General features: G+C 40.5%; 1 protein-coding gene across 1 annotated transcript; it reads right to left on the bottom strand.

Moving 5' to 3' along the window:
• Positions 1–318: 318 nt before the first annotated feature.
• On the bottom strand, positions 319–27,941 carry AASS (aminoadipate-semialdehyde synthase). The gene is made up of 23 exons (XM_082497032.1): positions 27,618–27,941; positions 26,294–26,470; positions 25,557–25,641; positions 24,737–24,804; positions 24,477–24,623; positions 23,420–23,498; positions 23,203–23,330; positions 22,882–23,030; positions 21,577–21,699; positions 21,313–21,424; positions 20,735–20,794; positions 20,573–20,640; positions 17,734–17,855; positions 13,203–13,332; positions 12,241–12,351; positions 10,855–10,963; positions 10,289–10,429; positions 8,198–8,365; positions 5,919–6,014; positions 3,911–4,026; positions 3,638–3,726; positions 3,124–3,300; positions 319–2,853 (listed from the first exon to the last, which is right to left on the bottom strand). The coding sequence occupies exons 1-23, from the start codon at positions 27,924–27,926 to the stop codon at positions 2,735–2,737; spliced, it is 2,883 nt and encodes a 960-aa protein (XP_082353158.1). The 5' UTR covers positions 27,927–27,941; the 3' UTR covers positions 319–2,734.

The raw sequence follows: 27,941 nt of genomic DNA, 5'->3' as shown, positions 1-27,941 counted from the left end.
TTAAGTAGTTGTCCTCACGCCCAAGCAGCAAACATGTACTAGAAAACTGCATCTCTTAAGATTATAGCTGAAGATGGTGTCTAGGTACACATATATATGTATATAAATATATATATGGGTGTTAGATATGGATGCTTAAATGATCCTTGAAGAGTCTTCTCTTGTGAGTCTAGCAAAAAGCATGGAAAGGTATTTCATGTGCACAGAGAAGTCCACGTGTAGACACCCTTTCAATATAACCACCTACGTAAAAAAACAAATCCCGTTCATGTACATCTCATTAGACTGTAAAGATGACGTGACAACAAAACACAGGGTTTCAGATTTATTTTTCAAGCAATCTTGTGTATAAGATACAATCATCTTTCCAATAATATGCAAAGAGAACTGAGAAGTCTAATCTTCATACAAAAGCTGAGCAATAAATTCATTTAAGTCTAAACTTAGAAAACGAAAAGCAGCATTGCACTGGGAAACAGAAATATACTCTGATACAAAATGTTTCAAAAATAGTAGCAGTGTTTCTCGAAGAAAACACTCTGTAGTGCTTTCTTTTTCGTGCTCCGAAGAGATTACATACTTTTTAAAATACCAATTTTCTTTGCATACTGCATTTCCTGGGCAGAAAAGCAAGCAAGGTGCATGCATACACACAGAATCACAACTCCGTGGTTGTGTATTTGTGGGAGAATTCAGTGAAATCCTGGTCTCACCAAGCACTGGACTGGAAGGCACCAGCAGATACAAATCTAATTTCAACCCTTTAGTTGTAGACCTTCAATCTACCGGGGGGAGGAGGAGGCAGCAGAGCGCTGAACATTCATTGCAGGCTCCGTCCTTACCCCAGCCACGCGTACCAGCCACACAACAGCCCAACCGCCTGCAAGGTCAGTGGGAAGCAAAGCAACTTAGTGGAGCCAGGATTTCATCTGATACTCAGAACACGCGTGGCACTGTAACAGAATCCAAATTTGACAGTACAAAAGCATTCAGTGGTTCAGTATAAAAAGCCCTCCTCTTTGACAATAATCCTTTGCCCTTCATTCTTCCTTCTCCCTTTGGCTTCTTTCACTCTCCTCTTTGTTGCAGTAGCTATTTCATGACATATGCACAAAGAAAATCCAAATCCCGAGTAGCAAGACTTGGAGGTCAAAACTTCAGCTACTGCTATGGCTGCTTTTCCTACCGGGCAGAGCAACACCTGGAATTCCAGCCCCTCGGGACCGCGAGCATAGCACTACACTTCCCAGGAGGTAAAAGGCTGTGCGTTTCTCAGCAAAGTGCGCTTGTGAGCAAAGCTGGAAGCGGACAGTTTCCAGCATCAGTATTCAGCTTTAAAAAAGGGGAGCTCCAGACAATTGCACAGGTACCAGTGCAAATGGTCTCTGCCCACAGCACTGCATCTCACAGGGCTAACTGGGGACGCCTAAGACATGCTTGCGTTGCACGGTGGTGTAGAAATCCCTGAGCAAAAGCCACAGAAGCATCCCTGAACTGGAAGGAAGCAACTGCTGTTTTGTCAGAGAGAAGCTGCACTGGGGCTAGAGTTCAATTCTGGGCTGATGCAGCTAAACTGGGGCCGGAGCCGGGCAGGCACGGCTGTGCAGCACAGCACTTACCACCGAACGAGCCGGTACGCTGGCAAACTCTCGTCAGTCTGAAGCGGCACTGTATTGAGTAGTATGGATCGGCTCCCAAATGAATGCTTCAAAAGCATAATAGCAAAAGGACAGAAGCTAACTCCAAAAGTAGTGATTTAAACCTCTAATCCTGCTGCATTTCAAAGCTGCTTACGCTACACAGTCTATTCCCTTTGTAACAGTACTTAACCTGGACGAGGCACACAGTGTAAGTGGAAAGAGTAAACATGTCATTTGGAGCGGCTTCTAAGCACATTAGCTTGTGTTGTGTTTCAGAATGCCCTTCCTAGCTGCAGAGCTAAACGCCGACGTGCTCTCTTCACAGGACGAGGCACCACGGAACAGCAGGTATTTCAACGTACCGCAACCAGCTTTGCTCCGGGACAGGAAAGGGGACGGGGGCGGGCTTGCTTTACGCCTCCTCCCTCCTCCAAGTAATTTAAGTTTACATTCGTAGAGGGATTTCAAAAATATTAAGGTCTAGATTTCAAATATCTAAGAACAACACATTTTCAAGATTTAACAGGATCTTATTTGCTAGTAGTGCAGAATTTCTGAAGTATTTCTTGCATATTGTTATTGTGAAAACATTCACAAATACTGTTAAAAGGAAAGGGACAAAAAGACTTAAATTTTAAGAATCACTTTCATCTCTGCTTCTCTGATAAATTATTTTTACCACATGAACAATCAAACTTAATCAATGGAATTCATTAACCAGGACTTTCTACCACAAAAGAATCCACTAATAGATTTTTCTTTCAGATTAAATTTGTCTCAATAATAACCCTATACACTTAGAAGATAAACTCTATTAAAAAATAACTCCTGAGATATTTGGGGGAAGATATACGGAAAGATCTGATCGATGCTGAAACATGTACATGAAATCGTAACAGTTTTAACAGGAAAATACCACAATTTGTGCATCTGGGTATCTGCAGTTTCTACATGAAAGTCAGGCGATGGGTTTTATGGAAGGCATCACCTGTGTGCAAAATGGCAGGTGCTGCCTTAGCTGGTCCAAATTGGGATTCTTAAAGGGGAGAGGGAACCAAACAATGCCAAAACCCAATTCCATCTGCTGCTTCCAGTTACTGTTTGATAACGCTGTGAGTACTGTACACAATGCCTTCGGCCCGAACACGCTCAAGTATTGGTCCGTAAACATTCTTTGTCAATGGTATAACCATACCTTTGGCATCTATTTCACCTGAGACAAAGTTAGGGAAAAAAAAGTGAAGTGAAAGATTTAAGATTAAATTACTAAAAATCTCTATCGATTAAGAAGTTAAGAAGCGTAAGTGAAACATTCAAACATGCAGATTAAAAATTCCTGTAAAGACCACAGGAAAAGTTTGACTATTTTTTTTTAAATATATAATATGTATGTACACTTCAGAAACACTACACATCTGCTTTCTACAGGCAGAAAGATCCAGAGTGATGAAATACTGTTGCTGAAGCCTGAACAGTCACTTACCGTCTAGAACCATCTTAGCAGCAATAGCCGTGGGGTACCCTACTGTTTTAGCCATCGCAGAATATCCTTTGTTATCACCGTAGACAACCAGATCAATAAATTTGTCTTCCAAATGACCAGAAGGATGCCTGAGACCTATTTCGTTTCTCATAACAATCATATCTCTCTCTCCAGTGCCTAAAAGAAAAACAAGTAATGAATGGTTTATATGCATTTCAGCTATAACAAGATGAGGTCCCTGATGAGCAAGGCACTGTGCATACACAGCACGCGTACCAGGGAAGTGACTTAAGGCAAGGACTACTTGGGAGGACAGAAGATTAAGATGAAATTAAAAATGTAACAGGGGTGGAAAAAGATAGATTGGGGGAGTAGTGAATGTCGCAAGACATTAAAAAACTTAACATGAAGGTTTTTTAATAAGAGTAAACAAACAAACTAATCTAATTAAGGCTGGTAAGAGATATTGACTTGTTCCACTCAAAGCTATGAAAAAGAAGAATTTCTCACATACCAAAGGGCAGCTTCATCTCCATGTGCTTTGCAAGAGCCCCCACAATGGAATCTGCTGCTGGAACTGGTTCATCTCCCAATAAACCTAGCCTGGCAGAAGAAATGAGACATCATTGCCTATCCACAGCTTAGTCTCAGTCCTATAATTTCTAGCTTGTTCAGCACACCAGTTTAACAGTCTCAACATGGACCCAAATGGGTAGAATTGTAAACCCTCTCTTTTCTAAAAAAAAAAAAAAAAACAACTTTAAAAAATATCACTGGAAAAATTTACCATTCCACTGCCTCCAGCTGACTTTTGTCCTTTTCCAGTTTGCTAAATACAGCTTCTTTAAGAACATGGTACTCAGCAGGTGACTTAATTCCAACCAGTTTGCACATGAGCTCTTTCTGTATTAGAAGAAAAGAAAAAAGGTTCCTGAAGGCCTGACATGTATTCCCACTCCTTTTCACTCAAGGTTTCAAGAACCCACTGCTCCACTAAGCTCAGTTAATATCCAGGACTTCTGAGAAGACAGGTTACGTGTACAGGGAAAGTCACATAGTTGGAGATTTTTAATCACAACAAGTGAGAATAGGGGTCATTTTTTCCTAAAACACTTTGTACCCCACCACTCAGCTGCTCCCCACTATTTTTCAGTCTTATCCCTTCCTCTGGCAGTGAAGAAAGAACACAGAAATCTGCATAAACAAGGAACACTGGGAGGACGTTAAGGTGAAAGAGAAGCCACCTGGAGACACCCAGAGAGTCAGGAACTTAAGGCTATATTTCAGCTGGTCTAGAAATGGAGAGCATCCCTTTCAAAAGGAAGAAAACAGACTGATGAGATGAATATGACTCTGGTAATCCTGGGAGCGTTACCAAAAAGCTTTCTGAAGATTTTTACACATATCCGAAGGCCGTTTTTTGCTATCTAGGTGCTAATTACTCCTTGGTTCATTCACAGCAAGGCAGATAACAACCGGAGCTATGAACAAGATACAAAGCAAGCAAGAACTGCAGAGTCTGCGTCTGCTTAGAAGCTCAGGTTGACCCACCTCCTCTGCGTCCCAGGCACAGTAGATAAAGGGAAGGTACTAAGATGCAACAACATTGCTGAGACAAAGTTTGCAGTGAGACTAATGAGTTTGTAGTTATTTTCACAGACTACGTGACACTGTATACTTATTCACTGAGGCTAGAAGGACTGGAAATTCTAGCCATCTTTGCAAAGAAAACTTGAAGATATCAACCCTAAAATTGAACACGGACAAAAATCATCTCATAAAAATAAAAGTAATTCCCACATGGCAGCCCAAAACCTCCTGGAGCTTGGGAAGATGAGCAGTGCTGTAAGTTAGTCAGAGACAAGCAAGACTGGGCCTCTTCACCTTGTGCTTTCTTGGTTTTGAGAACACTCAAGACATTCTTAACTTGAAATAATGGCATCATCGGAAAAATACTGTGCCCTCCGCAGACCATCACACAGCGTAAGCCTGGTGTCTTTTTCCACATTAATGCTGATAAAAGCACGAGGAAGGAAACAGGAGACACATCTGAATTTTGTTCATCTGAGTAATAAAGTTACTTTCTCAGGGGTTTGCAAAATGGAAGAAAAAAACTTCCACAAGACAGCCAAACAGACCTGACAAGTCTGCCCACAGAGACAACCAAATTGATGATTGTCAAATGTAACAGCAGCACATCATAGGAGTCATACCTTGGCTGAGATTAAGATGAAGCGAAGCATCAGTAAGCAAGACAGAAAAGCAGCATAACAGACCAAAACAATGCTTGTACAGAGTTTTAACAGAAAAAAAAAAAATTCTAATATACTAATTTAGGCATGATCTCTTCTTGATGCCCTAAAAAGTACTTTTACACTGAAGATCATAGGCCAGTACCAATCCAGACACTGCAAACTCACAGCACTGAGGGCTGGATTCTGACTAACAGAAAATTTAAGACAATCCATAAAAACATTGTACAGGACCTCTGAGGGTCATCTAGCTCAATGCCCTACTTGAAGCAGGAGTACCACCAGCACTCAAGTCAGCCGTGGCTTTGTCTAGCTGAGTGCTGAAAGCCTCCGGCATCAGAAACTCCAGAGTCTCTCTGGGGAACCTGTTCCAGCACTGTGTTACATTCCTGCTGAAGAAAATCTTCCTGATTTCCAGGAACAAAGAGCAGAGAAGACCAGGATGCAATGCAAGACTCCCATTGCTAAGCACCTCCAAGCCTAGCAACAAGAAAAACATTAACAAAACAGAGGAAAGAAGGCAGAGTGATCAGAGTAACTCACCCAGGTTAGAGGTGGTGTGGCTGAGCTTAGCAAAGGATAAGGATCTGGGTTAATTAATCCTAGTTTTACAAAGCCTCCCATAGTCTTAGAGTATCCCTGAAATAAAAGAATAACATGGTTAAAAATAATAATCACTTGAAACTGAGGTGAATATTTCTCCTTGGTTTGAATGCAGTGGTGGACACAACCACGGTAATGTTAAGCATTATTCCCATGGGAAAGCAGCCACAATAACACGATGCAGTGGGGTTCCTGCCACAGAGCGGTACCGTCCCCGGCCCCTCTCCACCCCTCCCCCTACTTTTTCAATACCCTCTTTAACGACTTATTATTATTCTGCCATCAATACTTCCATGGCAAGTAGCATTGGTCCATGAGAAGAAAGGGCTGAGCTGGCCAGCACGAGTTCAAACTCCAGCATGTCATTACAGACGGGGTCGTAGCAGCCACCTGGCCCATAAAGCAACTACTGAATGCAGAGAGCCCCACGCTGAACCGGGCCCACCCCAGCTTTACACCAGTGTGATTGCACGGACATCAGATGAAGTGATTTTAAAGACAAAAATCCTATGTGTTTGTATCTTTCCTTCGGGAATATCAGAGACACCCAGGACAGCAGTGGAATGGTATTTAAAAGGAACTGCAAAGGCTGTGATAGGCTGCACGATAAAAAAAGTCTCAACTGGTTTCTGCCCATTTTTGTTTGTACCCCGTTAACACTCCCACACAGCTGCTACATACCTGAAAACACTTACAGGCAAGTGACTAGAAACACTGTAAAAAAGCAGAATGGTGGACGTAAAGCATCCTGAAAGAGGGCTAAATAATTAGGAGCCACCTCCACCAGTAGTAGGTTAGCAGCTCAGGTGGCCTTGCAGTGAGATCCCTGTGCCACCTCCTTTTAAACTGACTCCATTAGCTAGCTGAACTTAATCCAGAAAAGGCACTCCGGGGAGTCGTTAGCCTCTGCACTGAACGGATTGCTTTCTGCTCTGGGACAGAGCAGCACGTGCAAAAGGCCAACATTAACTTCTGCCCTGCGCAGCACTATGTTCTGGCACGCGGGTACCACGCAGGTAGAGGTACGGCGAGGTCTTCCGCACAACCCTACGGACATCACCCCAACCCAAAGGGACGGACCTGCTTCGGGGGTTAAGAAAACAGCACTAACCACAGAAACGTCATTCTTGCAGCACACTGATAACAACTCTGCATGTCACCCTGACATTTTTGCTTTTCCTTGCGCTAACACTTATACGAAAGAAGAAAATTTTACCAGGCACCAAATGGAAGAGTAGATACTGCCATATTAAGACTTCATGACGAGAGAGATGCCTTCCACATATTTTTAGCTTCTGAACAAGAGATCGTATCTAGACTGACAAAAAGAGAGCTATTGCAATTTGTAGCCCTTATTCCCCGACATTGGCCTTCCATCTTTTTTTGCTAAACAAGCCTCCCTCCCAGAAATAAAGAAAAAAACCTGTTGTATTGCAACAGAGGAATTAAGAGGGAAAGGACATACACATTCCTCAAGCCGCGTACAAAACAACAATAACTTAAACCTTGACATAAACCTCAACTCAATAGACATGTCACGACATCCGTAAAAGCTTTTTCAAACCTTCAATCTGGTTTTAGGCTTATTCCTTCTTAATGTATATTGACCAACAAAATAGTTAAAAAAGAAATCTGAAAGAAAAAATACTGTTTGGATTCTGCTTAGTGCATCTAACAAATGAAAGGAAAAGAGTCTATCAGTTAGAAGGAAAACACATTTATCTCTTAACATTTTACTTTCACTGACCAAAATGTTACAGTTGCTCATGTTCAAGATTTCCAGTTACTTAATGGAAAATTTTCTCAGTTTGATGGAAAACCATAATTTTCTGTAAGATTTTTACATTATGTTTTTCATAAGAATATAAGCAACAAACTGTAATTCAAATTTTTGTCAACTTCAAGAGAACAGATCAATTCTTAAAAATACATAACAGCAGCACACATCACACAAACCCATCAGATTTATTTATTTTTTTAAAAATCTTCTCTTGATCTGACACCAATTTCAGAGCCAGAGGAAAAAAAGGAACACAGATAGAGACTATGCGATAGTCACAGATAGAGACCATCTCTCAGCTGGGATAGTGGAGAGCTTATAAATAGCATATACAGAGCTATAGAAGGCTGACTTTTAAATACACAGTTTTCTTGAAACAACAACATTCCTCTCTTGAGGAAAACAATAATTAATAATAATAACAACAACAACTACTTACTTTGTATCTTAAGGTGCCTCTCAACAAAGTGTGAGCATTCTGAATACCATATGGCTCAGCATATTTTGTACTGTCTCTGTTAGGAAAACCTTCGAGATTTAATCCTGGGAAAAAGTCCATCGGAGTAACAGAATCAAGTAATGCTCCTCCAGCCGGAATATTGATAATCTAAATTTTGTGAAAGAACAGCAATACTATTTCAGTGCAGAGTTATTTAATTTATTTTACATCAGAAAAGATGAAGTATGCTCAAAATAGGAACAATATGCTTAGTGTTTCTGGTGCAAACAAAGGCCCAATCTAAATAAAGCAGTTGCACAAGCCATTTAAGCATATCCCGTGATGGAGAAGCCTGCACTATGTCAGCCATTACTAATCAAAGGGTTAAAACAACCCACATCCTTCTCACACACACTGTTAATTCCTGCTGCGCTTACATTAAAGGGGCAGGTTCCCACTCCACTTACATTAGTGTAATTTTGGCGCATCCCTCTAAACTTCATCGGTGTGAAGGGAGATTCTGCCCATAAGCTCCCTACTTTTTGCTCAATTTTTTTAATTCTCTTTTTTTTATGGGGGAGGAGAAGGCAAATGTAAAGAGAAGCATGGGGGTTTGTCTCCTTTTTTTTTAAAAGACTAAAATATATCAGGTGATATCACACTGATATGAAATTGCTGCCCGTGTGTATCTTTACTTGCAGCTACAAAGCACAGAGAGAATGCACTGTTGAAGGAAAACAAAATAAGGTTGACTAGCTCCATTATCACTCCCAACCTAAGCCTTGAACCCTGCTTCCTTAAAGCAGCTGATGCACAGATCTGCTATGCAGCATCGATACAAACTCATTTTGTGACTTCTGGGCAAAAGGGCAAGGTTTCCTTTTAGAAGAACGACTAAAGCACTGGAGTCTGCAGCAATGTCGAAAGACCTTATTGTGTTTGTCAGGTAAGACACCAGTCTGGAAGAATCCTCCACAACAGTCAAAAAGAGCTAAGGATTTAGTGGCAAGGAGGAAAAATTGCACAATTTACTGACAAGCTTGCATAGTGTTTTCATAGTCAATCATTCATATGCATGATCTAATTTTTCCTAGCAATGGGTGAACCAGGTCAGAATTAAATAAGAAACATTTTCACATTCTCCAAGAGACCCTTTCATCTGAAACTCATAACTATGTGTTGTTGCTTTTTAAATAATTACCCAATGTAGAGTCCCTGAATTTCTCCTTTCTTACCGCAATAAGAACACTAGAGCACCAAAATGTCATGATAAAACATCTCAAAAGATTTCTCAGTTTTGCAGTTCAAAAAGTTTAGATAATTAGCTAAACTTTACAGCGGTTATACAAGGCAGTCTCCTTGACATTTGAAGAGCCCCTGCTCAGTAACTACTGTGAGCAAGTGGGAGTGATCAACCAGATAGGACTGGAAAGCAGAAATGTGATAATGGCTTGCAATAGCTTTGCACAAATCAGTTATGATCTTTCCATAAAACAGATGCAGTGACATTTGCTAGGTTAAGTCTACTCTAATGACTCCCGCACAAACAGCAAAACAGAGCTTATATAAAATACATCAGAAACCACTGTACGTTTTTGCAAAATCCACTCGGTGAGTTACTGGTATTACAGACTGCACCAAAAGAAAAATAAATTTAGAGTTCTGCTCTACACTGTGCAAGTAGAGAATGAAGCTGTTTTGTTTACAAACCTGACTACAGAAAAGCAAGTAGAAGTACGCACTCTCACCTTTGTTTCACGGAGCCACAGACAGCGCAATTAAGTGGCAAAAGCAACTCACAACAGGGATGGAAGCTGAACCCAGAACACCAACCTCAATCCAGTGCTTTAGCCATCAGAAGACGCTCTTTCTTTGCAATCAGTTTCCATATACTAAGTAAGAATTACGCTGGCAGCAGCCAGGCACCATCAGGCTCCAAATATAAGATTAAGTGATGTACACAACTTGCTTAGGCAACTGATTGTCACTGGCTTGAAAGTAAACACAGAACCTCACAAATCCCAATTCCCTCCTTAGCCCAACATCACCTTTTTTGTCTGGCTTTAAATGGAAATGTTAGGGTTACGTCACCTCTCCATTTTTTAAATACGTCGCAGACTGAACTGTATTCAGCAACACTCCTTGTGGGCTCCAGCTGAACTTGTATCTCAGAGGATTGTCAGAGTGCTCTGGAGCTGGTAGGCCACCACAGAAAGAAGTGTAGGATACAACCTGTCAGATTTAGTCACAGGAAAGAAACAATGAAGAGAAGACAGACCAGGATGCAAACAGTGCAGAGCTACCCTGCAGAATCCTCGCTAGTTCTTAAACTTTCTGTTGACGTTATCCCCCAAATGGGCCAAATCAGAAGATCGACAGGGGAAACCAAAAGAATTTCACTGAGCAACAGTGTCAAGCTGTCACACTGCAGGCACTGCCTGCAGAGGAGAGGAAACCAAAATACACACTGGGATAAAGCCATCTTAGTTGATGGTCTCACCAACTGGATTAGTTGGCACTAAATTCCAAGCATCAGAAAAAGTAAGGTGCCCAGAGTCCATTACACACCAGTGACATGCCCAAAAACTGGGCAGTATTAAAGGAACAACTTTACTAATAAAATCTGGGCAGAACTGTGCACTACCTGCCAACCTTACCGTAGCACCAACTTCTTTTGCCTTGTCAATACATTCCATTGCCAACATATGGTCAAGACCAGGATCCAAACCCATTTCGCTGATAACTGTAATACCAGCAGCTTCTACGCTGAAAATAACAGAAATGCAGATCTGTCAGAATATTCACTATTACTGGCCGTTTATTCAGGAAATCTGTCCCACAAAGGCCCAGGGAACTTTCCCCAACACAGTAAATTCTGGGCTCTGTCTGCAGCTTGTGGGCAAAAACAAAAGCAGATGTTAAAACCTGAACAGTGACAATTGTCTATGAGTCATTCTAGCCTTGGTTTCTCTTATTTTGCTGCAACTTCTCGGGACCAGTGGAAAAAAGGAATTCCTACTAGTTACTCCATATCCCACATTCTCCCGGACAATGCTATATAACGCAGGACAGCACAGAGCTAGTCATAATTGCCCTAAACAGCTCCTGCAGGGAGAGAGACCGAAAGGCCCACTTTCCCAAGTTACAAACATTTGGGTTTTCTTTTTTTAACAGTTGCCTACACTCCCAGAGCAGCTCACTTACCACCACAAACTGAGGTGATTTATTTTATTTTTCAAAATCACTTTGTGTTTTGACAAACGAGAAGTGTCTTTTTTTTCTCCTTGAGAGCACGATATGATATGCGCACATCACAGCAAGGGGAGGGGAGGCCCCTAAACCTCCCTCATTGCCTGCAACACTGGTTCTCTACCTGTCCAGCTTTCTCTGGTTTATCTTTTGCAGAGACACAGCATGTACAATTCTCATCTCGCTCACTTGAATTCACTTCAGAGTTTCCAGTACCATGACTGAGAGGAGCACCTAGATGAAGCTCCATGCCCAAAACAACCTCCAGTTGGATAATAAGTAGGGTGACAGAAACATTAGAATAGTTAGAACTGTCACCAACTTGAGACTAATATAGTGGGCATGTCCAAAAGACGGTGTCATGGAAGATGATATTCTGTAGATACAATAAGCCAAGAATGAGGTTTTATTAGGCGAATGTGAAGGATGACAAACAAGCTGGCTGTTACTGGTAGAATAGGACAGCCCAGCTGCTCAGCCTGAATATCAGCCCAGTTCAAGCATCCTAATGGGTTTGAGGGGAAGGCACATTAACATGGAATAAGATGGGGCATGCAGAACAGTACGCTGCAGTGTTTAGAGCACTGGGGTATGCACTCATTGCTCTGCTCTGCCACAGCCTCCACATGCAACTTAGGGAAAGGTACTTAGTCCTCCATCATAGTAAGGGAAGGAGAAAGAATGCAGAAAACAGTAATTCACAATGAGCATTGCGGGTGTAACGGACTGCAAAATATTCAGATAATGCACTAAAGAAGGAAGCAACAGCAGAAGGGTGCTCCTCTCATACCTACCTCTCCTGGAGTTCTTTCATAGCTGGTGTTAAGTAGCTGGCTGTTACCAAGTTCACTTTGTTGTCAATACACTTCTTAGCAACCAAAGGATGTGCTGAATAAGGCAGCAAACTACAAATGAAGGAGAATTACGCAACATCAAAATCCAGCCAGTTACTTATGCTGTCACTGGAAAGACACTCACAAATGTTTTTTGTATGCCTACAAAAAAGCTCAAGCAAATGCAACAGCCATACCTGCCTTGCCCTGAGCAGTTTCACATCTCGGTAAGTGCAATGGTACCCTATCAGCCGAGCATTGTTGTATGCACTCAGAACAGGGCGCAGGACAATAGGGGAGTCGTTCTTTAGACAGCACTTCTTTTGTCACACTTCTCTTTGTAAAAAACAAACCACTGACCTCTTTTCAAGGCCACCTTCTAAACAGGCATGCTGGAGGTTTAGAAGATGCAAAACCATAAAACCATCCTTGAGAAAGCTTGCATTACAATGATCTTGCTAAAGCACTTTGTGAAAAGCATTCTCTACATGGAAAGGGAACAACACTCATGACATTCGTGGCAAAAGGGACAAAATGGCAAGGACTATGAAGTCATTTCCTCCCCTGCTTCAATACCTGGAAAGAGATCTTTCTTAATGGGATATTCAGAAGAAATGACCGAGATGTCAGAATTTTGCCTGCTCTTGCAAACATGCAAATTTGATCCCCTCGCACTAAGAAGGCTGTCCACATAACTGGTGAACACTTCTAAAGAGATGGTGGAATCAAAGCCCCTTTGAAAGTCCAGATGCCCCACTACATCAGAAGGCAGAGGCCAGTTACAACTATTTACGTGCACAAATATGACCCCCGTTCTTTGGCATTAAAAAAAAAGTTACCGTGTTGATTTAGGTTAGTGAACTAGGAGAAAGAAGTAGCATGACCTAGGGTTGAGCCTATCATGTTTGACACAGAATTCTGACCTGATCACAAGGTCATGTTTCTTCACCAATGTGGACAGCTTTTCCTCGTGCTTAATGACATCCATATGAACTGAAGTAACGTTGCTGTATTTTTTCGTCAGTTGTTCAAGTTGTTCCTTCATGACAGATGCTGTTTTAAAAGTAAAACACATCAACTGTTACCTAAAGATGAAGGAAAGTCCAAAGCACTCCCATATATAAATTGTGCTTTACACACACCTCCTTCCTCCCAAAGAGAAAAAATTGCATGGATGTTTTCCTCCACTAACAGTTGAAAAAAAAAAAAAATCAGGCATAAAGCACCTTACTTCCCCTAAAATAGTCAATTTTATTATGGATTCCCAGTGTCAAGCCATAGCAGCTATAACTCAAGAACAAGAATCTACAATGAATACTTACACTCAGAAGTAAAGAACCAGTCACTGCTAAATTGTGTAACGAGAACAGACTTGTAACCAATTAGCAACTTTGTGGGTGTACTTAAAATTAACAAAAGTTCTAACTGCAGTTTTCCTATCAGCAGACTAGGTCAACAAAAATGATTTATGCAAAACTGGAAGTAATTTCTTTTCCACTCTACAAAGAAGTAAGTCTAGAACATGAGATAAAGGACTTTTAAACCTATCTTTGTGCAGTAGGACACCCTAGAACTCACTGGCTCACTTGCATCATGTGCATGCATCCTCCTGGCATGGTTTTCTACAGCAGCGCTGTCTACATTTGCCAGGTAACTGAGCATCCACATAGTGGGAAAACAGATAAACTAAACAAAAAGAAGCACCCATTCACACCTAAGTGTTTTTCAGAGAGAGGGAAAACAGTCTGCTTGAATGAATGCACCTCTTTTATGCAGAAATGTGTCCCAAAAGTGTCATTAACTAGTTACAAAACCTCATCATTTTTATTATAGGCCAGGCAGGGTTGTGATCCACCCCAAAAGCATACTCCCATGTCTTTAATTCTGACCCCTCATAAAAACCTGTGGTAAGGTATACCCTAGTTTTTAAAAAAACATACATACTTGAGATTCAGTCTTTGATATCTCAGATGAACACCTGCCACTCTTTGGTAAGTGTCAAAACATACTGAAAAAGACATTACAAAGTTTTCAAAGAACAAGTGACCAAACCACTGATAGAAGGATAAAAGGAAATTCTTTTGCAATCCTTAGAAATGCACTTTTTGGATCTAGAAACAGATCTATTAAAGAAAGCGTTTGAGGGTGAAGAATGTAAATAACAGTCACAGAAGAGGGGTGCTTGGATGCGTACATTCAAGCTCAAGAAAAAATTTAGACAAAGATCACAAGAAAGTTGCAAGAGCTGTAGTAAACACTTATATTGATATAGGAGACAGTGGCTCATCTGAACTAGAACAATAATCCTACCACACAAGGTCTAAGAAAAATAAAATAAAGATGACCAGCAGAAAAATACAACAGCTCTACTATACCCAGTCAAAAGTCCCACTAGCCCATTCAGGCAGACCAGTATGTTTTTTTGCAGATAAAGTGTTAGTGGAAAAACTGTTATGGGTAGAGAGTCAAAAGGATCAGACAAATGAAAAACTTTAAAAAGGAGAGAAAGAGAACCAAAGTTAGAGCAATGATTAGGAACTCAATGACATCCCACATACAGTACTATGAAACCAAGCAGCAGTTTTTAATTTCTCTATTTATTTGGTGGACAATCACACCATAGACTTGATCTTCATGCTTTGATTTGGGGGGGGGACATCACCCCTTGGGTCTACCAACCCTTACCTAAATGAGACATCCGGTGGTCTGCTTGGCAGAACAAGGTGTAGGAGAAAATTAGAATGCCAGAAACTCACATCATGGTCCTATATGTACTAAATACTATTGGCATTCACGAGCTCGTCAATTCACTGGAGAAGCACTGCATAACTAGGAAGGTAGGGGGAAAAATAAAAAATAATTGCCTATCCAAAAAAAGTGCCTTTCCTTGCAGGTTTACAACCTCATGTGAAACAGAATAATTAAATAGCTTTGAAACAGGCAGAGGTTTTGTTCTTGCTTTGTCTTTCACATGGAAATACAGAAAAGGCATGTCTGGTGCTTCCCAATTTAATGAAATACTGTGTTGTGCTGACTCTCGAGGGAAGATTGCAACAGAAAAATTGTATGCCCAATGTGTTTTAAAAGTAAACTGGTTTTGGATTAGCATTATCCTGCTGGAAAAAAAAAAAAAAAAACAACAACAACATTTTGAATTAGTGCAACAATGTATCTTGAGGCCTAAAGTATTTTAGGTCACCATGCAGTACATATTTCCTCCTGGTTTTAAAAACGGTCGCTTCTCTAACCTTGCCAAATAAATGCAGAGGTGAAGTATTCAATCAGTTTTTGATGGCAGCAGTTATTTCCACAAAAGCACAGACTACTTCACCGAAAAGCAAGAAACTGACTAGAAGTCCAGGAGGAAAAGTCCAATTTGTTTTTCTTTTTCAGGCTGTGCTTGCTTTAAGGGAGACAGGAAAAATTTAGCTAGTTTTACGGTCTTGACGAACGTGCAGGTTCAAGGCAGTTAACTAAGATTTAGGAAACAAACACGTGCCCAGAAAAACACCCCATCCCTCATTCCACATAGCCATACATTTCTAGATAAGTCTGGTTAAAATAGAAATCTTTCAAAACTGTTTCAGTACATTTTAACAGAATTCCTACTTATAGCCAAGAACAGCTTAATAGCTTAAAACAAACCCAAAGCACATCATTTACCATTTTTAACATAACAAAGATAAAAACATTAAGCTTTGGATTAGGCCAAATATGACTAAAAGGCCCAGAGTCAATCTGACTAGCTTCAATATTTACCTGTGGCTTAGTCCTACCAATCCTGCATGTGCGAATATTATCGCTAAAGGTGAGAAATCCAGTCTCTGCCTGCCTCCATTTGTTCCTTACTATTATCTTGCTCCTACTGCCATCAGCGCTTACCAGTATAAGAAAAGCAGAACTGAAAAAGAGATCTGGGTTAAAGCAACCAGTATTTGCCACATCTGACTGGAAGTGAAGCAGTTTCCTGTCCCGGCTCACCATTCTGCCAGAACAAAGACAGCAATGGGAACACAGCCAGGAGAAAGGAGTGGGCAACGAAGGCAGCAGGTGGGGCACGATCTTACAGAGAATTAAAATCATCTGTGTCTCTAACTTAGGGCCTTATTTCCTTATGGCCTTTCCAAAGTCAATGGGCAATAGACATTGCCAGAGGGTAATTCACCGTACCCTACTAATCAACCTGTGCTGAGAGAAAAGAGCTAGGCAAAATCATCTACAAATGGAAACCAAAAAATGTTGATTACATGAAGGTCTCCCAATTAAGATTTTCATCATTTGGATTTAAAGTGGTGTAGCCTAACAGTAGGGAACCAAATGTGGCACTGCGATGCGCATTTTATGCTTTCTTCATCTACCTGCCTGCTGCCAAATATTAGACAAGTAACATCTTTGTGTCTCTTTCCTTCTGAGGTTTTTCGTGCGTGTGCTGTAGAAAGTTCATGTTTTCAAGCTAGCCAGATAAGAGGCACTTCCTGTGTTTGCACAGTGCTTGGCAAAACAGGTCGTCCAGTTCACCTGGTTTCCCTTACTGCTGCTGTATTGCAGGGACTAGATGCAGCCTCCGTACGGATGAGGGGATGGACACTGCACACTGCTGTAATCCCTCCCTGTTCACCGCATCAGGCAGTGCTAATAAGAAAGGTGCAGCTTCCTTAGAATTCCCCTCTTCTTCCTAGTAAACCTTTTCCATGGGGTTAAAAGTACTATGGTTAACACTGCGAAGCATAGTAAAAGCAGCCCAGTATGAAAGTAGCATGAGGGAAAAAAAAAAAAAAAACCAAAGCAAAGCAACAACAACAGAAATCAACAGCAATACAACAGTAAGTTTTAAAGGAAACCACCTCCCAGCAGAGTATCTTTCAGGCAATGCAGCCAGGGTTTTACGTGTGAAGTCACAGAATCGGGGTAAAGTTAACAGAAAGGTGTTTTTGAAATGCCTAGCCTGAAATACACTACAGATAAAACCAAAACAGAGGAATAAACAAGCAGGCATGTGGGGCTGATGGGAAGGTCAGGGACTGAAGGTTTACCACCACAGTACTGATTATAACAACAGCAGAGGCTTCACTCATACGGATGTCTATGAAAACAATTTTGTCTTCTTGTTGTGTGAGGCTGAAACCACAGCCAAGCACCAACAAAAGTGACTGATTAGCTACAAAACCAATCCCAAGCCCAAAGCAGGTTAGAAGGACAAATACTTCTAATTTCCCTGTTACACATGCAAACATTAAACTTTTAATGTGGCTATGTCATTTTCAAATCAATTATATAAACTCTAAATGCTCAGAAAGCTACAAAATCCTTTTCTGCTGTGCATAATAACAAAGATTTTCTTTATCTGTTCTCAGAACCAGACCCATTTATTACTTATAAGAAAGGTTCTCCCACACTAGCAGGTTTAAATTAGACATAATTTTTCAATGAAAACCAAGAAAAAGTCTTACATACCAACTGTGATGTCAATGTTGGAATCTCTAGTGAGATATTCAAGTACAGGGCCAGAAACGTAGCCAGATCCGAGCAATAAAACCCTCTTCTTATTACCCATCTTCAGTGACTGAGCGTGTTCCCTAGGAGGTGTTACAGGCAAAATTAAAAACCACACAGAAGAAGGAAACTGTAAGCTGCTAAAGCTAACAGAATAAGTATGTTTTAGTCAGTCTACAAACTAAGACCTCTATTCAGACCAAGAATCAAGTTCCTGGCTATTTAACCCAAGGCCTCAAACAATAGCATCAAAAGACTACCCTGAAGAAATCAATACCAAATACATCTAGATCATCTGTCGGAAGCACATTCCCACCTACTAACTGTGTCTGAGCATTTGTAAAGCTTGAATTACTCTCCAAAATTCCAGATGTTCCAGACACTGAACTTGTCCCTGCTCATTGCAGGGGAGGTTGGACTAGATGACCTTTAAAAGTCCCTTCCAACCCAAACCATTCTATGATTCTATGTTCCATCCTCCCTTCCTCCACTTTCAGGCTTAATTAAATAATTTTTTTAAGTCATTATTTTCAATTCATTAAATCTGAATGGGATGTATCAATGTATCACCTCTCTAATCTATCTGAATTATTACTAGAGATTACTGTACATTTTGACCTTCATACAAGTTTTACAGATTTGATTTTTTTTAAGAAGTTAAATGATTATTTAATCCATTCACAGAAAGCCTCCTAAGCCCATCATATCCTTTCATACAACAAACCCAAGGACCTTCCTCCTACTACTATCAATTCTAACAGAAAATCTTCTTCCACAGCTCATGGGCAAGGGAAGAGAAAGAATTCCTCTTCACCCTTTACTTATAAGGAGCAACAGTGGTATGCAGCAACAGCGTTGACGAATGGGAGACTTCCTATATGAAAGCAAGCTGGATTTTGCAATCAAACTCCTTATGATATTTATTAAAAACTTTTCCAGTGTCTAGAATGAGGTCACACTTGGATTAAACAAAGCATGTCTGCTCCAGCACAGGCACAAACATGAGCTGCCAAATGACCCATCAAGAGCGGGAACAGAATCTACACAGTCCCAGAAAAGAACATTTCAGATTATGCCTGTTTTCTACGTATGAGTTTAAATAATTCAGTTGTGTTACTCCATGAACAGCAATACTTAGAGGTCTGCATTGTTAATGGGATATGCCATTGCAGGTGTGGATGAGGAACCAATAGCAGGTATAAATCAAGTAAAGGCGAAAAGATGGAGACAAGTTCAGTAAATCAAATTGCTCCACGTTCTGATGGCACGCAAGATGGTTCAGCTCATACATTCTGGCTATCCTACAGTCTGAAATGTTCACATACATCCAAAGGGTATAAGCAATTCGTCTAAACAGAGCCATCAGAACAAAACCAGACACAGAATAATACTTTGTTAGAGTAGTAACACGAGCCACATAATTCCTACAGGCTCTAAACAAGAGCCTATCTCTAGCTAAACCATCACACCTTAAGCAGTAAAGTCCCTGATTTCATTTGCACTATCTCCAAAGACTGCAAAGTAAAGGAGGGTATTGTTAGCAGGTCTTGCTTTTCTGACAGCTAAGCAAGCAACACTGGTGAACATCACATGCAACACACAGATGTGCAGAAATATCAAAAATCTACCCACAAAAAAAAAAAACAACCTTTGGAATGACATCTCCAGATTCTCAGGGTAGTTCACACAAGAACATGCAAGCAATTACAGAGAAAGCAAAAAAAAAACAAAAACCCAGACCATCGTGCTGCGTGAGGAATAAGAAAATTTGTTACTGAGAGAGCCTCTTGAGGTGGTCTACCAAACAGCACACAACAAAAATCACTGTGAGCTGACGTCTTTGCGAGGCATACAGCATGCTACTTGGGGTGGAAAATGCACCTATAGTTCATCATGCACAAGTTCATAACCAGAACTCCCAAAGCTCCCAAAGGAAACTGGAGAAGTTTGGCATGCAAAAGCCAACACACTCTGCTTTTAGCGCATAGTGCACACAGTGCTTGTGCTCAGACCGATTTCAACTTTTATATTTTATATTTATATTTGTATATATAGTGCAGCTGGCATTGATCATGAACATGAAGCCAGAGGTGCCCACTTACTGTCAAATTAACGTTTTTCATAGGTAAACCATATAGGTGTTTGTTAATACTAGGGAGCAAGGGGAAGGGAAGAGATACACAGGTTAGTTATACTTTTGTTAGCTTAATCCACTCAATGCTACTTCTTTTATGTTACCACTGGCTGATAACTACCGAGACAGGGTACGGATGAAGTGGTAGCTAAAGCTGTAGCTACAAGAGCGTAATGAAAAGTCTGAGAGTCTCACAGAGGCTCCTGAATACATCCAGTCACAGAACAATGCTATACAGCACAGCACTTGAGCCACACTAAAGGAAACTAGATTCAAGGTATATTAGAGAGTCTTTTCCTTTCAGCCATTCCTTTCAAAGGACTGTATGCTATATCCATTTTAAAAGGGCAAGGAGTAACAGAATAATACTGGCATCTCACTGTTTTCTGCCTCTGGTAAAACAGTCTTCATAAGCTAAGAAAGAGAAAAATGACCACCTTCTCAACTTCAATATAAGTTACCAGCAACACATGTTAATGATTTAGGCAACGTGCATGAACAAAAAAGGAAATCATGAAGCTAGGAGACACCTAGACACAGTACAATATAGCAGTATTCCACGAAAACATAAGAGTAAATAAATGCAAAAGGAGAGACAGAATGCAGACAGTTGTTTCTTTTTTTTTAAATCCTTAACCAAACAAACTTTAAAAACCTATACATTACCTGCTCTCCCTCAATTTCTGGATATATTCATACTTGGCTGTCAGTGAACCATTGGATGCAATCACTGCCTAGAAATACATGAAAAAAATTTTGAGGGTTTTTTTGGACCTCTACGTTTTAAAGCAGAGGAAGACAAGCAGAGCACCAAATTGCAAAACTTACATCTCGAACAACAGATGAGTAATTCTGGCTTTCAAGAGGTTCTGAGCCTTCTGATAACAGCTATGGAGATAAGTTATTTGAAATCAGGTCACTTTATTTCCCATAATTTTTTTTCAGAGTAAAACATTGACATTTTACACAATATTTAAATGCATGCAACAATACCAATGTCTCATAGATCTGAAGTTCTCCTGGCCCTGATCAGTGTCATTTGACTTTTATGAAAATACAGGAATTCAAATAGCAATCTGATCGTGAGTGGTTGTTGAGTGCCCCAAGAATTTAGACTTCTACTGCAGTGTCCAGGAGCAATGAACCACCTGCCAGAGCCTGTTTCCTGCCTACAGAAAGTGTTCTTCACAAAACTCTAAGACATCCAGGTCACTAATGTCTCATTCACATGTTGCTTTTTGAAAGTTTGCCTCAAGACTTAGAAAGATTTTTATTTTTGGAAGTACTAAGTCAGTTATGTTCTACAGCAGATTCCTTTTGAATGTACACAGGAGACCAGAAAAGCAACAAACAAGCAGACCAAAGTCCGAGTCTTTTACCTTCTTGCTGGACACATAAAACCTTACCATCTCTTCAATATAAGGGAAAAGCAGATCTCCAAAGTACTCTGTTGCTTCTATAGGAAGCTGTGCTGGCAGATTGTCAATGGAACACATCAGAATCCCAGAGCCTTCAACACTGAAAGAGAGAACACAGCTCTTCTAAACTGCTTCTCCTTGGTACCTGAAAGGTACCACCTTTCAGAAGTGTTTTAAATGTGTGATTTTTCAACATAATGTTTCACTGTACAAATTACAGAGGAAAGCAATAAAAATTAAAGGCTCTCCCACCTGTCATGAATAATATGCTGGTCAGCATCATACATACAAAATGGACTGTCAATTGTTGTACACTCCGTCATAAATTCTATAGATCCTCCAGTGTCTGCTGAAATGTCACATATTGCCAAAAGTCTAAAGTGATTAAATAAAAAAGAGAAAGTAATAGAGCATTACTAAAGAACATAGGTATAAAAGATCTCAAGTGAACATGAAATAAAAGAAACGTGAGAAGATCTATCAGACTTGTAGTTTCATTCATCTTAAACCAATTTAGAAGTCAAAATAACACAAACAATGACCTCCAGGAACACAATGGAAATCCGGCCCTACTGTAGTTGTAAGATTTCCACTCGCATCAACAGGACCCATATTTCATGAGTTACTTCTCAAAGACCAGGAGAATCCACTCATGCATAGTTTTTTCTCTGTACTCCATGTACCTCCAAAACCTCCCATTCATTATCCATCTCCCAATTCCCCTGAGTTGTCCCTGGGCAGTCCTGCGCTAGAATAACTTCATCATTGTAAAGGGAAACCTAATGAGGTGGCTGCCTCCTTTCAGTTCACTGACAGCTGGGACAGGTGGAGCATTCATTAGCCTAACTCACAACCTCTGGCTCCACTTCAGGTTAACACTTCATTCTTTATTTGTCGTGTGAGAGAAAGAAAGGCATCAAGAGTGGGCAAAAAAGAGACAAAGACCTGCTTCCTCACCAGGACACACTGCCATAACCTCCCCAAATCCACCCCCAGGCCAGTCTCCTAGAGAACTATTACACAAGGCTATTAGAGAAAGGGTGGCTCCCACCCATGCTGAAAGGAGACTAACCCTGGATTTGCACCCCGTGTTCCATCCTTAAAGCTATTCAGGGTTGTGCACCATTGCCACTGCCTGCTGCAGAAATTCAAGGTGTTAAGGAACAGTTATTGAACTTGTACAAGCCAAATGGCAGGGTAGGAACTCTGCTCAGGCATAGAAACTTCTGGCAATAATGGTGCAGTAGGTACATTCCCCAGATGTCACGCTGTTTGTATTGGATTCTGCACAAGGATCAATGGCAGAACTCCCTTTGCAGAAAGACAGCCAATACCTGTCAGTAATTTGTACTGTGATGTTTCCAAAAATTCCAAACTGCGAACACAAGACTGCAAATCCCAGAAGACGGAAAGTAGAAACAATGGGGCATTTTGCAACATGCAAGAGGAACAATGTAAGAAACAGACACATTTGGTAGATACTGTGGTGAAACTGCCTAACATGACAACTTAATCATGGTGCTGCAGGATTGTTAGGAGTGAACTGAAGTGTCTTACTTGTGTGGTAACTCAGGGCAGCCCTCCGTTGGACCAGCAGCAGATCTAACTGGCACTAGCAGCTTCTGAGCATCCTGTCGACTTAACAAGCGAGGAGTATGTTGTTCCCAATATATGCCATTAATTAAACAAGTTGTGTAGGGTGCAATCTGCAAAGAAAGTTACAGATGCCTGATGTTCTCATCTAGTACTTTAAGGAGCTGAAAGCACCTGGTCTAGTGTTTTAAATTAATGCTCTCTCAATTGATGGATATGCGAAGGTGTAGTAACTACCAACACTCTGTGGAAAATCTTTCATAAAAGAACAAAAGAGATGCTCACATCAGTGTTAAAGCGAGAAGTGTAAAGTTCTGGATGTTTATCATAGTCTACTGGGTCATATAGTCCATCACGCTTCCTTACAAGATGATGGTGACGACTTAACACTGTCCCATAGACTTTTTTGAGGTCTGAGGTTAAAAGAAAAAATATATATTAGCTGTTACACTTGGACAGAAAGGGTTACAGTGTTTTCAATCACTTTATTGTCACAGCATACCTCCAGATCTAGAAACTTCCTTTAACTCATGTGGTTCCACAAACTCACATGGGAGAGCATTGAACATTTCTTGAGCACCCTGTAAACCAAGAAGTAGGACTCAGAATGAGCAGAGAACAAAAAAGGTAGAGTAACAGCGCTCATTTGGTGTGTGAAAACACATATAAAAATGCCACACACAACTTGACAGTTCTGCCAGAGAACATCTTCAGAAGTGTACAAACTGTTTCACACATACCCCCACTTATCCAAAACAAAGCCGCCTGGGCTCTATGTACAAGGAATTTACATCACTCCCCATTACTGCATGATGCCCGACCCACAGTCCAACTCCTGGTTTACATTTCTAGTGGCAGAGCTGGGAGGCCTTAACTCAGCCACAATAGATGGTTTTGCTGCCCCTCTGAGGAGCAGTTTCTCTTTAGGGAAGACCCCTGAAGCCAATTCTCAACAACCAGGCTGTTCTAGAGGCAAAGAACTTCAAGCTGACTTTCCCAACGAGCTGTGATCATAGAACACAGGCCTTTCAGACACGCCTTCATTTTGTCCAAAAAGCACACATTTACATAGGCAGTTATTTCACTTTATAGCTGGAGCCTAGTTAACTAATCTTTGTTGCCAAAACCAGGGGTAAGCCGTTTACCTATATCATAGAAAAGAGCTCTAAAATCCAGCATTTGTAAGCCAAGTCAATGCTATAAAAGCAGGTATAAAACCTCAGCAAGTATTAGAAAAAAAATAATTCTTTCCCCCGTACTTGAATGGGAAGGGGAGGGGAAAGAGAGAGACAAAAATCATGCAGGTGGGAAAGAAGGGAGGAGTAGTAAGACTTAACTCATTTTTCATGGTAAGAAGTTAGCGCGGTCAGCCTTGGCAGGCATGATCTCATCTTAAAGGCATTAGTTTAGGGTACTTAAAAATTCTTACTGGCAAAGGAAAACCTGAAGTCCAAGCAAACAAAATGAACACATCAACACGTTTACCCTGATAAGTATCAAATGCCGAGAAGTTCTATTAAAAATAATACAGAATTTCATCTTGAAGACAGAATTCTTACCTTAGAAACATTACCAGTGCCTGTAAACACAAATGTTAAGGGCCCAACTGACTTTGGCATCAATCCCAGTGAAATTTCATACCCAGCATCCCGTACTGCTTGCACAGCCTGACTGCTATTCCTGTAGTTATGTGCCATCCCAATGTGCTGAAATCAAAGGCACAGAACCATCAATATATTTTCCATATTCAAATACAGATAATCAGCAGATGCTCAAATGTAATTTTGCTAAAGAAAAATACATACGCATATACTCTTACCATGAAGGGAGTGTGATGTCCCAGGGCTAAAAATCGTAATCCCAATCCATGTAGAATGTTGATCATTCCTATTGTTATAAAAAACATAACAAAACAAAAAAACAAAACAGAAAAATCAGACCATCAGTGTTAATTCTGAATATGCACAGTTAGAAACTGCAGAGACTGACTGAAGTCTAAAATCATCCTGGATATTTTTGCCCATGTTTCAATATTAATACTTCTAAAGAAAGTCTACATAAAACCAGGGACGGAGAAATTCAATAGCAGGCTATGACCTTAAACCTGCTCTTGGCCCACGTTACGCATTTCAGCACTTTTTAATACTCAGATATCCTTTTATGAGATGCATCCATATCACCAGATTCCAAAGGAGGAGATAATAAAAAGAGTCTCCTGAAGAAACAGAGTTGAAGTTCAGTAGAAAGGAATGAGAACCATGCCTCACAAAAATCAGTGTAAATGGATAACAGAGTGACAAACAGATGCTCAAACTCACAGGACTGACAGCAGCCACTTCTTTCAAAACCCTATTCAGCTCATCTCTTGATATTTAGTCTGCCTCAGATTAGTTGAATAGACAAACGGGACTTCAAGACAACATAAAACAGTAGGTTTGCCAGGAATCCACAGGACTATTTGACATGTAGTCTCATCAAAATTAGGGAGCGTGAAACGGAATGGAAAAAAGCTCTTAAAAGCAAGAGTTAAAATGCAGTTAAAAATGCATTACAAGCCTCAACTTTCAGGAAACGCAGACAACCAGAAGTATTACAAGAAGTTACTTGTTGCAAGCCTGCCTTTACTTTATGCACTATACCTGCTACACCAGCCCACTTTCCAAAGGCCACAACTCGCATTCCTTTATGATCAACCATTTTTTCATAGTCAAACAGTCGAATTTCCTGAAAATACATAGCAAACTGAGTATTAAAATTTTCAGTGAATGCAGTCAGTGGCACGTTGCTCTCCTAGGAACTACCTTTTCATGCGCCTTTGTCATCCTTCCTGATAGAGGCTGATGGGCATATATGAGAAAGGCAAGTCATTCCTAACAAGATTTAAGTTTACAAATAAAAACCTAAAGGATGCATTAAATTCTTGTCTTAAAGAGTCTCTGCACTGCCTGTGCAGTCTTGGCACAGAGCTCCCCAACGTGCCACTCCAGCTCCTGCAGGCCCATTCGCATCCTCTGCCAAGAGGCTGCTGATTTCTGGGTGAACTGGCTGCCTCCCTCTCTAACAAACTATACGGGCTCTGGCTTAACAGCTTTCCAACAAGCCTTCGTGCTCACACAGCCCGAAACTCTCCTGAGCATACAATGTTCACAACTCATCTGCCTTATGCACTATGCCTAGCACTGCAAGCGTGAGATCCTCTGAGCAAGAAACGCTCAGCTCCAGGAAAGGATACTGAAAACAGTCCTCATTAGCTATCTACAAATATGCATGCTGAAAGTAACCATACCGGGCAGCAAGCTTTTGATCACACTTCAGCATTAAGTTCAGTTTCCACCCCATGCTAACAGCCAGTTGTCTTCACTATGACACAATTTACCTGTCTTAGAATCTCATCCAAAAGGGGCATGTTTGCCTCTTGGGCTTTAATAGTGTGCGAGAAGAAGGCATAGTTCTTTTTAGGGATTAATTTGTCCTCTGGAGGTCTCTTCACACCTACTATCAGAGAAGCCTCAGAAATATCTTCTTGAATAATGCCACCTGCTTTGACGTAATCCTATGACAGAGAAAAATCAAAGTAAATCTTTCTGGGTTTTTTTCGTATTCAGATCTCAGCACATAAGCAACTAGAACAGAGGACAAATAGATAATTCTACAAAGCAAAAACAAGTTACTGCATGTGATACACTCAAAAAGCTCTTTATCAAAATGGCATCAAATATCAAACTTAATTTCCATGCTAATACCCTGCTGTACAATTATGTGTTAGTAAAACCCTTCATCTTAAATTCACAGACTACAAAAAAGGATATTTTACTACATTTAAAGTATCTCATAGTATTGCAATAATGATCAGTCCTTTGTAATGTGATGAAATATTTGGAAATAAGTTTAGACAAACCTGACAAATTCATCTGAAGACTGTTGACATGTGATTTCATAAAATTGTGTAAGACTAAGTTCAAGCTGAAGAGCAACTTCTAAAAGAATGCTTTTCCATACCAAAATTTATTTTTGTTCTCCCTTATCTCAAAAACGTATTAAAATTCCAGCTTTCAATGTCATAGTTGTGTACCTAATGTGATCTGTGCTTCAGTGAAAGCCAGCACTGTGCCTTAATTAAAAGGTGATATGTGCAAGTGATCACTAATTCCCTACTTATGTTTCAACTTTTATGTGTTGGCTCAGGTACCTTACAGCAGAGCACTACTGCTGCTACAAGAACTGTAAAAGCTCTCAGTCCTGAAGGTCACAGCATTAAAGAAAAAAAAAACCTCTCTCCTCATTTTACATGAGGAATGGGATTGAAGCAGGAATGGGATTCACCAGATTCGTCCTTCCTCTTTTTTTAAAAAAATATGCTGATTTTTTAGTGCTGCCTCATACAAACAGAGGACAAAACCACAAATGTTAAATGAACTTCCAAGTTTTTACTTCAAGAGCACCTAGAACTTCTTCATAGACAGATGAAAGGGCAAGAAATCGATTAAAACAACTCCCAAAACCTACCAGTGTGCCAACATTACATTAAAAGGTTAAACAAACTGCTCCTTTTTCTCTGCACTAGGACACAATGACTCCTTATTTAACAACAGAATTAATAACATGTTTTCTCATATATATCCTTTGAATATTATTTTTCCTGCACTAGGGTTAATAACTGAACTATGGTTTTGCTTATCTAACTCAAACTGGGACCTTACCTTTTCATGGATGGCTCTCCGGTTTGATGGCTGCACCAAGACCTTGTATCCCATCTGTGTCAATTCCTTAACATGCTTTGGTGCTAGAGGTGCTCTCCTTTCCCATGCATTAACATCTTCTCTCCTGATTGCCAGCACAGACTTACGATGATGCCAACACTTAGCCTGATAGAACGCACACCTACCATTTGTGTGACTAAAGGCTCGGAGCATGGTAAAGCCTGATGGCAGCAAAGACATAGTAAAATAATACATGTATATGTATGCTTCAAACATTGTTTGTGCAAAAGTTCTGGTCTCCTTTAACATCTGCTGTAAAACACA

This window comes from Vanellus vanellus (genome assembly GCF_965231255.1).
Source record: "Vanellus vanellus genome assembly, chromosome: 1".
NCBI classification, from domain to species: domain Eukaryota; kingdom Metazoa; phylum Chordata; class Aves; order Charadriiformes; family Charadriidae; genus Vanellus; species Vanellus vanellus.
The sequence above is the reverse complement of the archived record's forward strand: the minus strand, read 5'-3'. Positions and strand labels throughout refer to the sequence as shown.

Coding starts and splice junctions, on each gene's coding strand:
- AASS (XM_082497032.1), bottom strand. CDS start 27,926: ATGTTAAAGGAGACCAGAACTTTTGCACAAACAATGTTTGAAGCATAC. Junction 10,430..10,854: donor CAAAAGAAGTTGGTGCTACG/GTAAGGTTGGCA, acceptor TAAATCTGACAG/GTTGTATCCTACACTTCTTT. Junction 2,854..3,123: donor TGCTAAGATGGTTCTAGACG/GTAAGTGACTGT, acceptor ACTTTGTCTCAG/GTGAAATAGATGCCAAAGGT.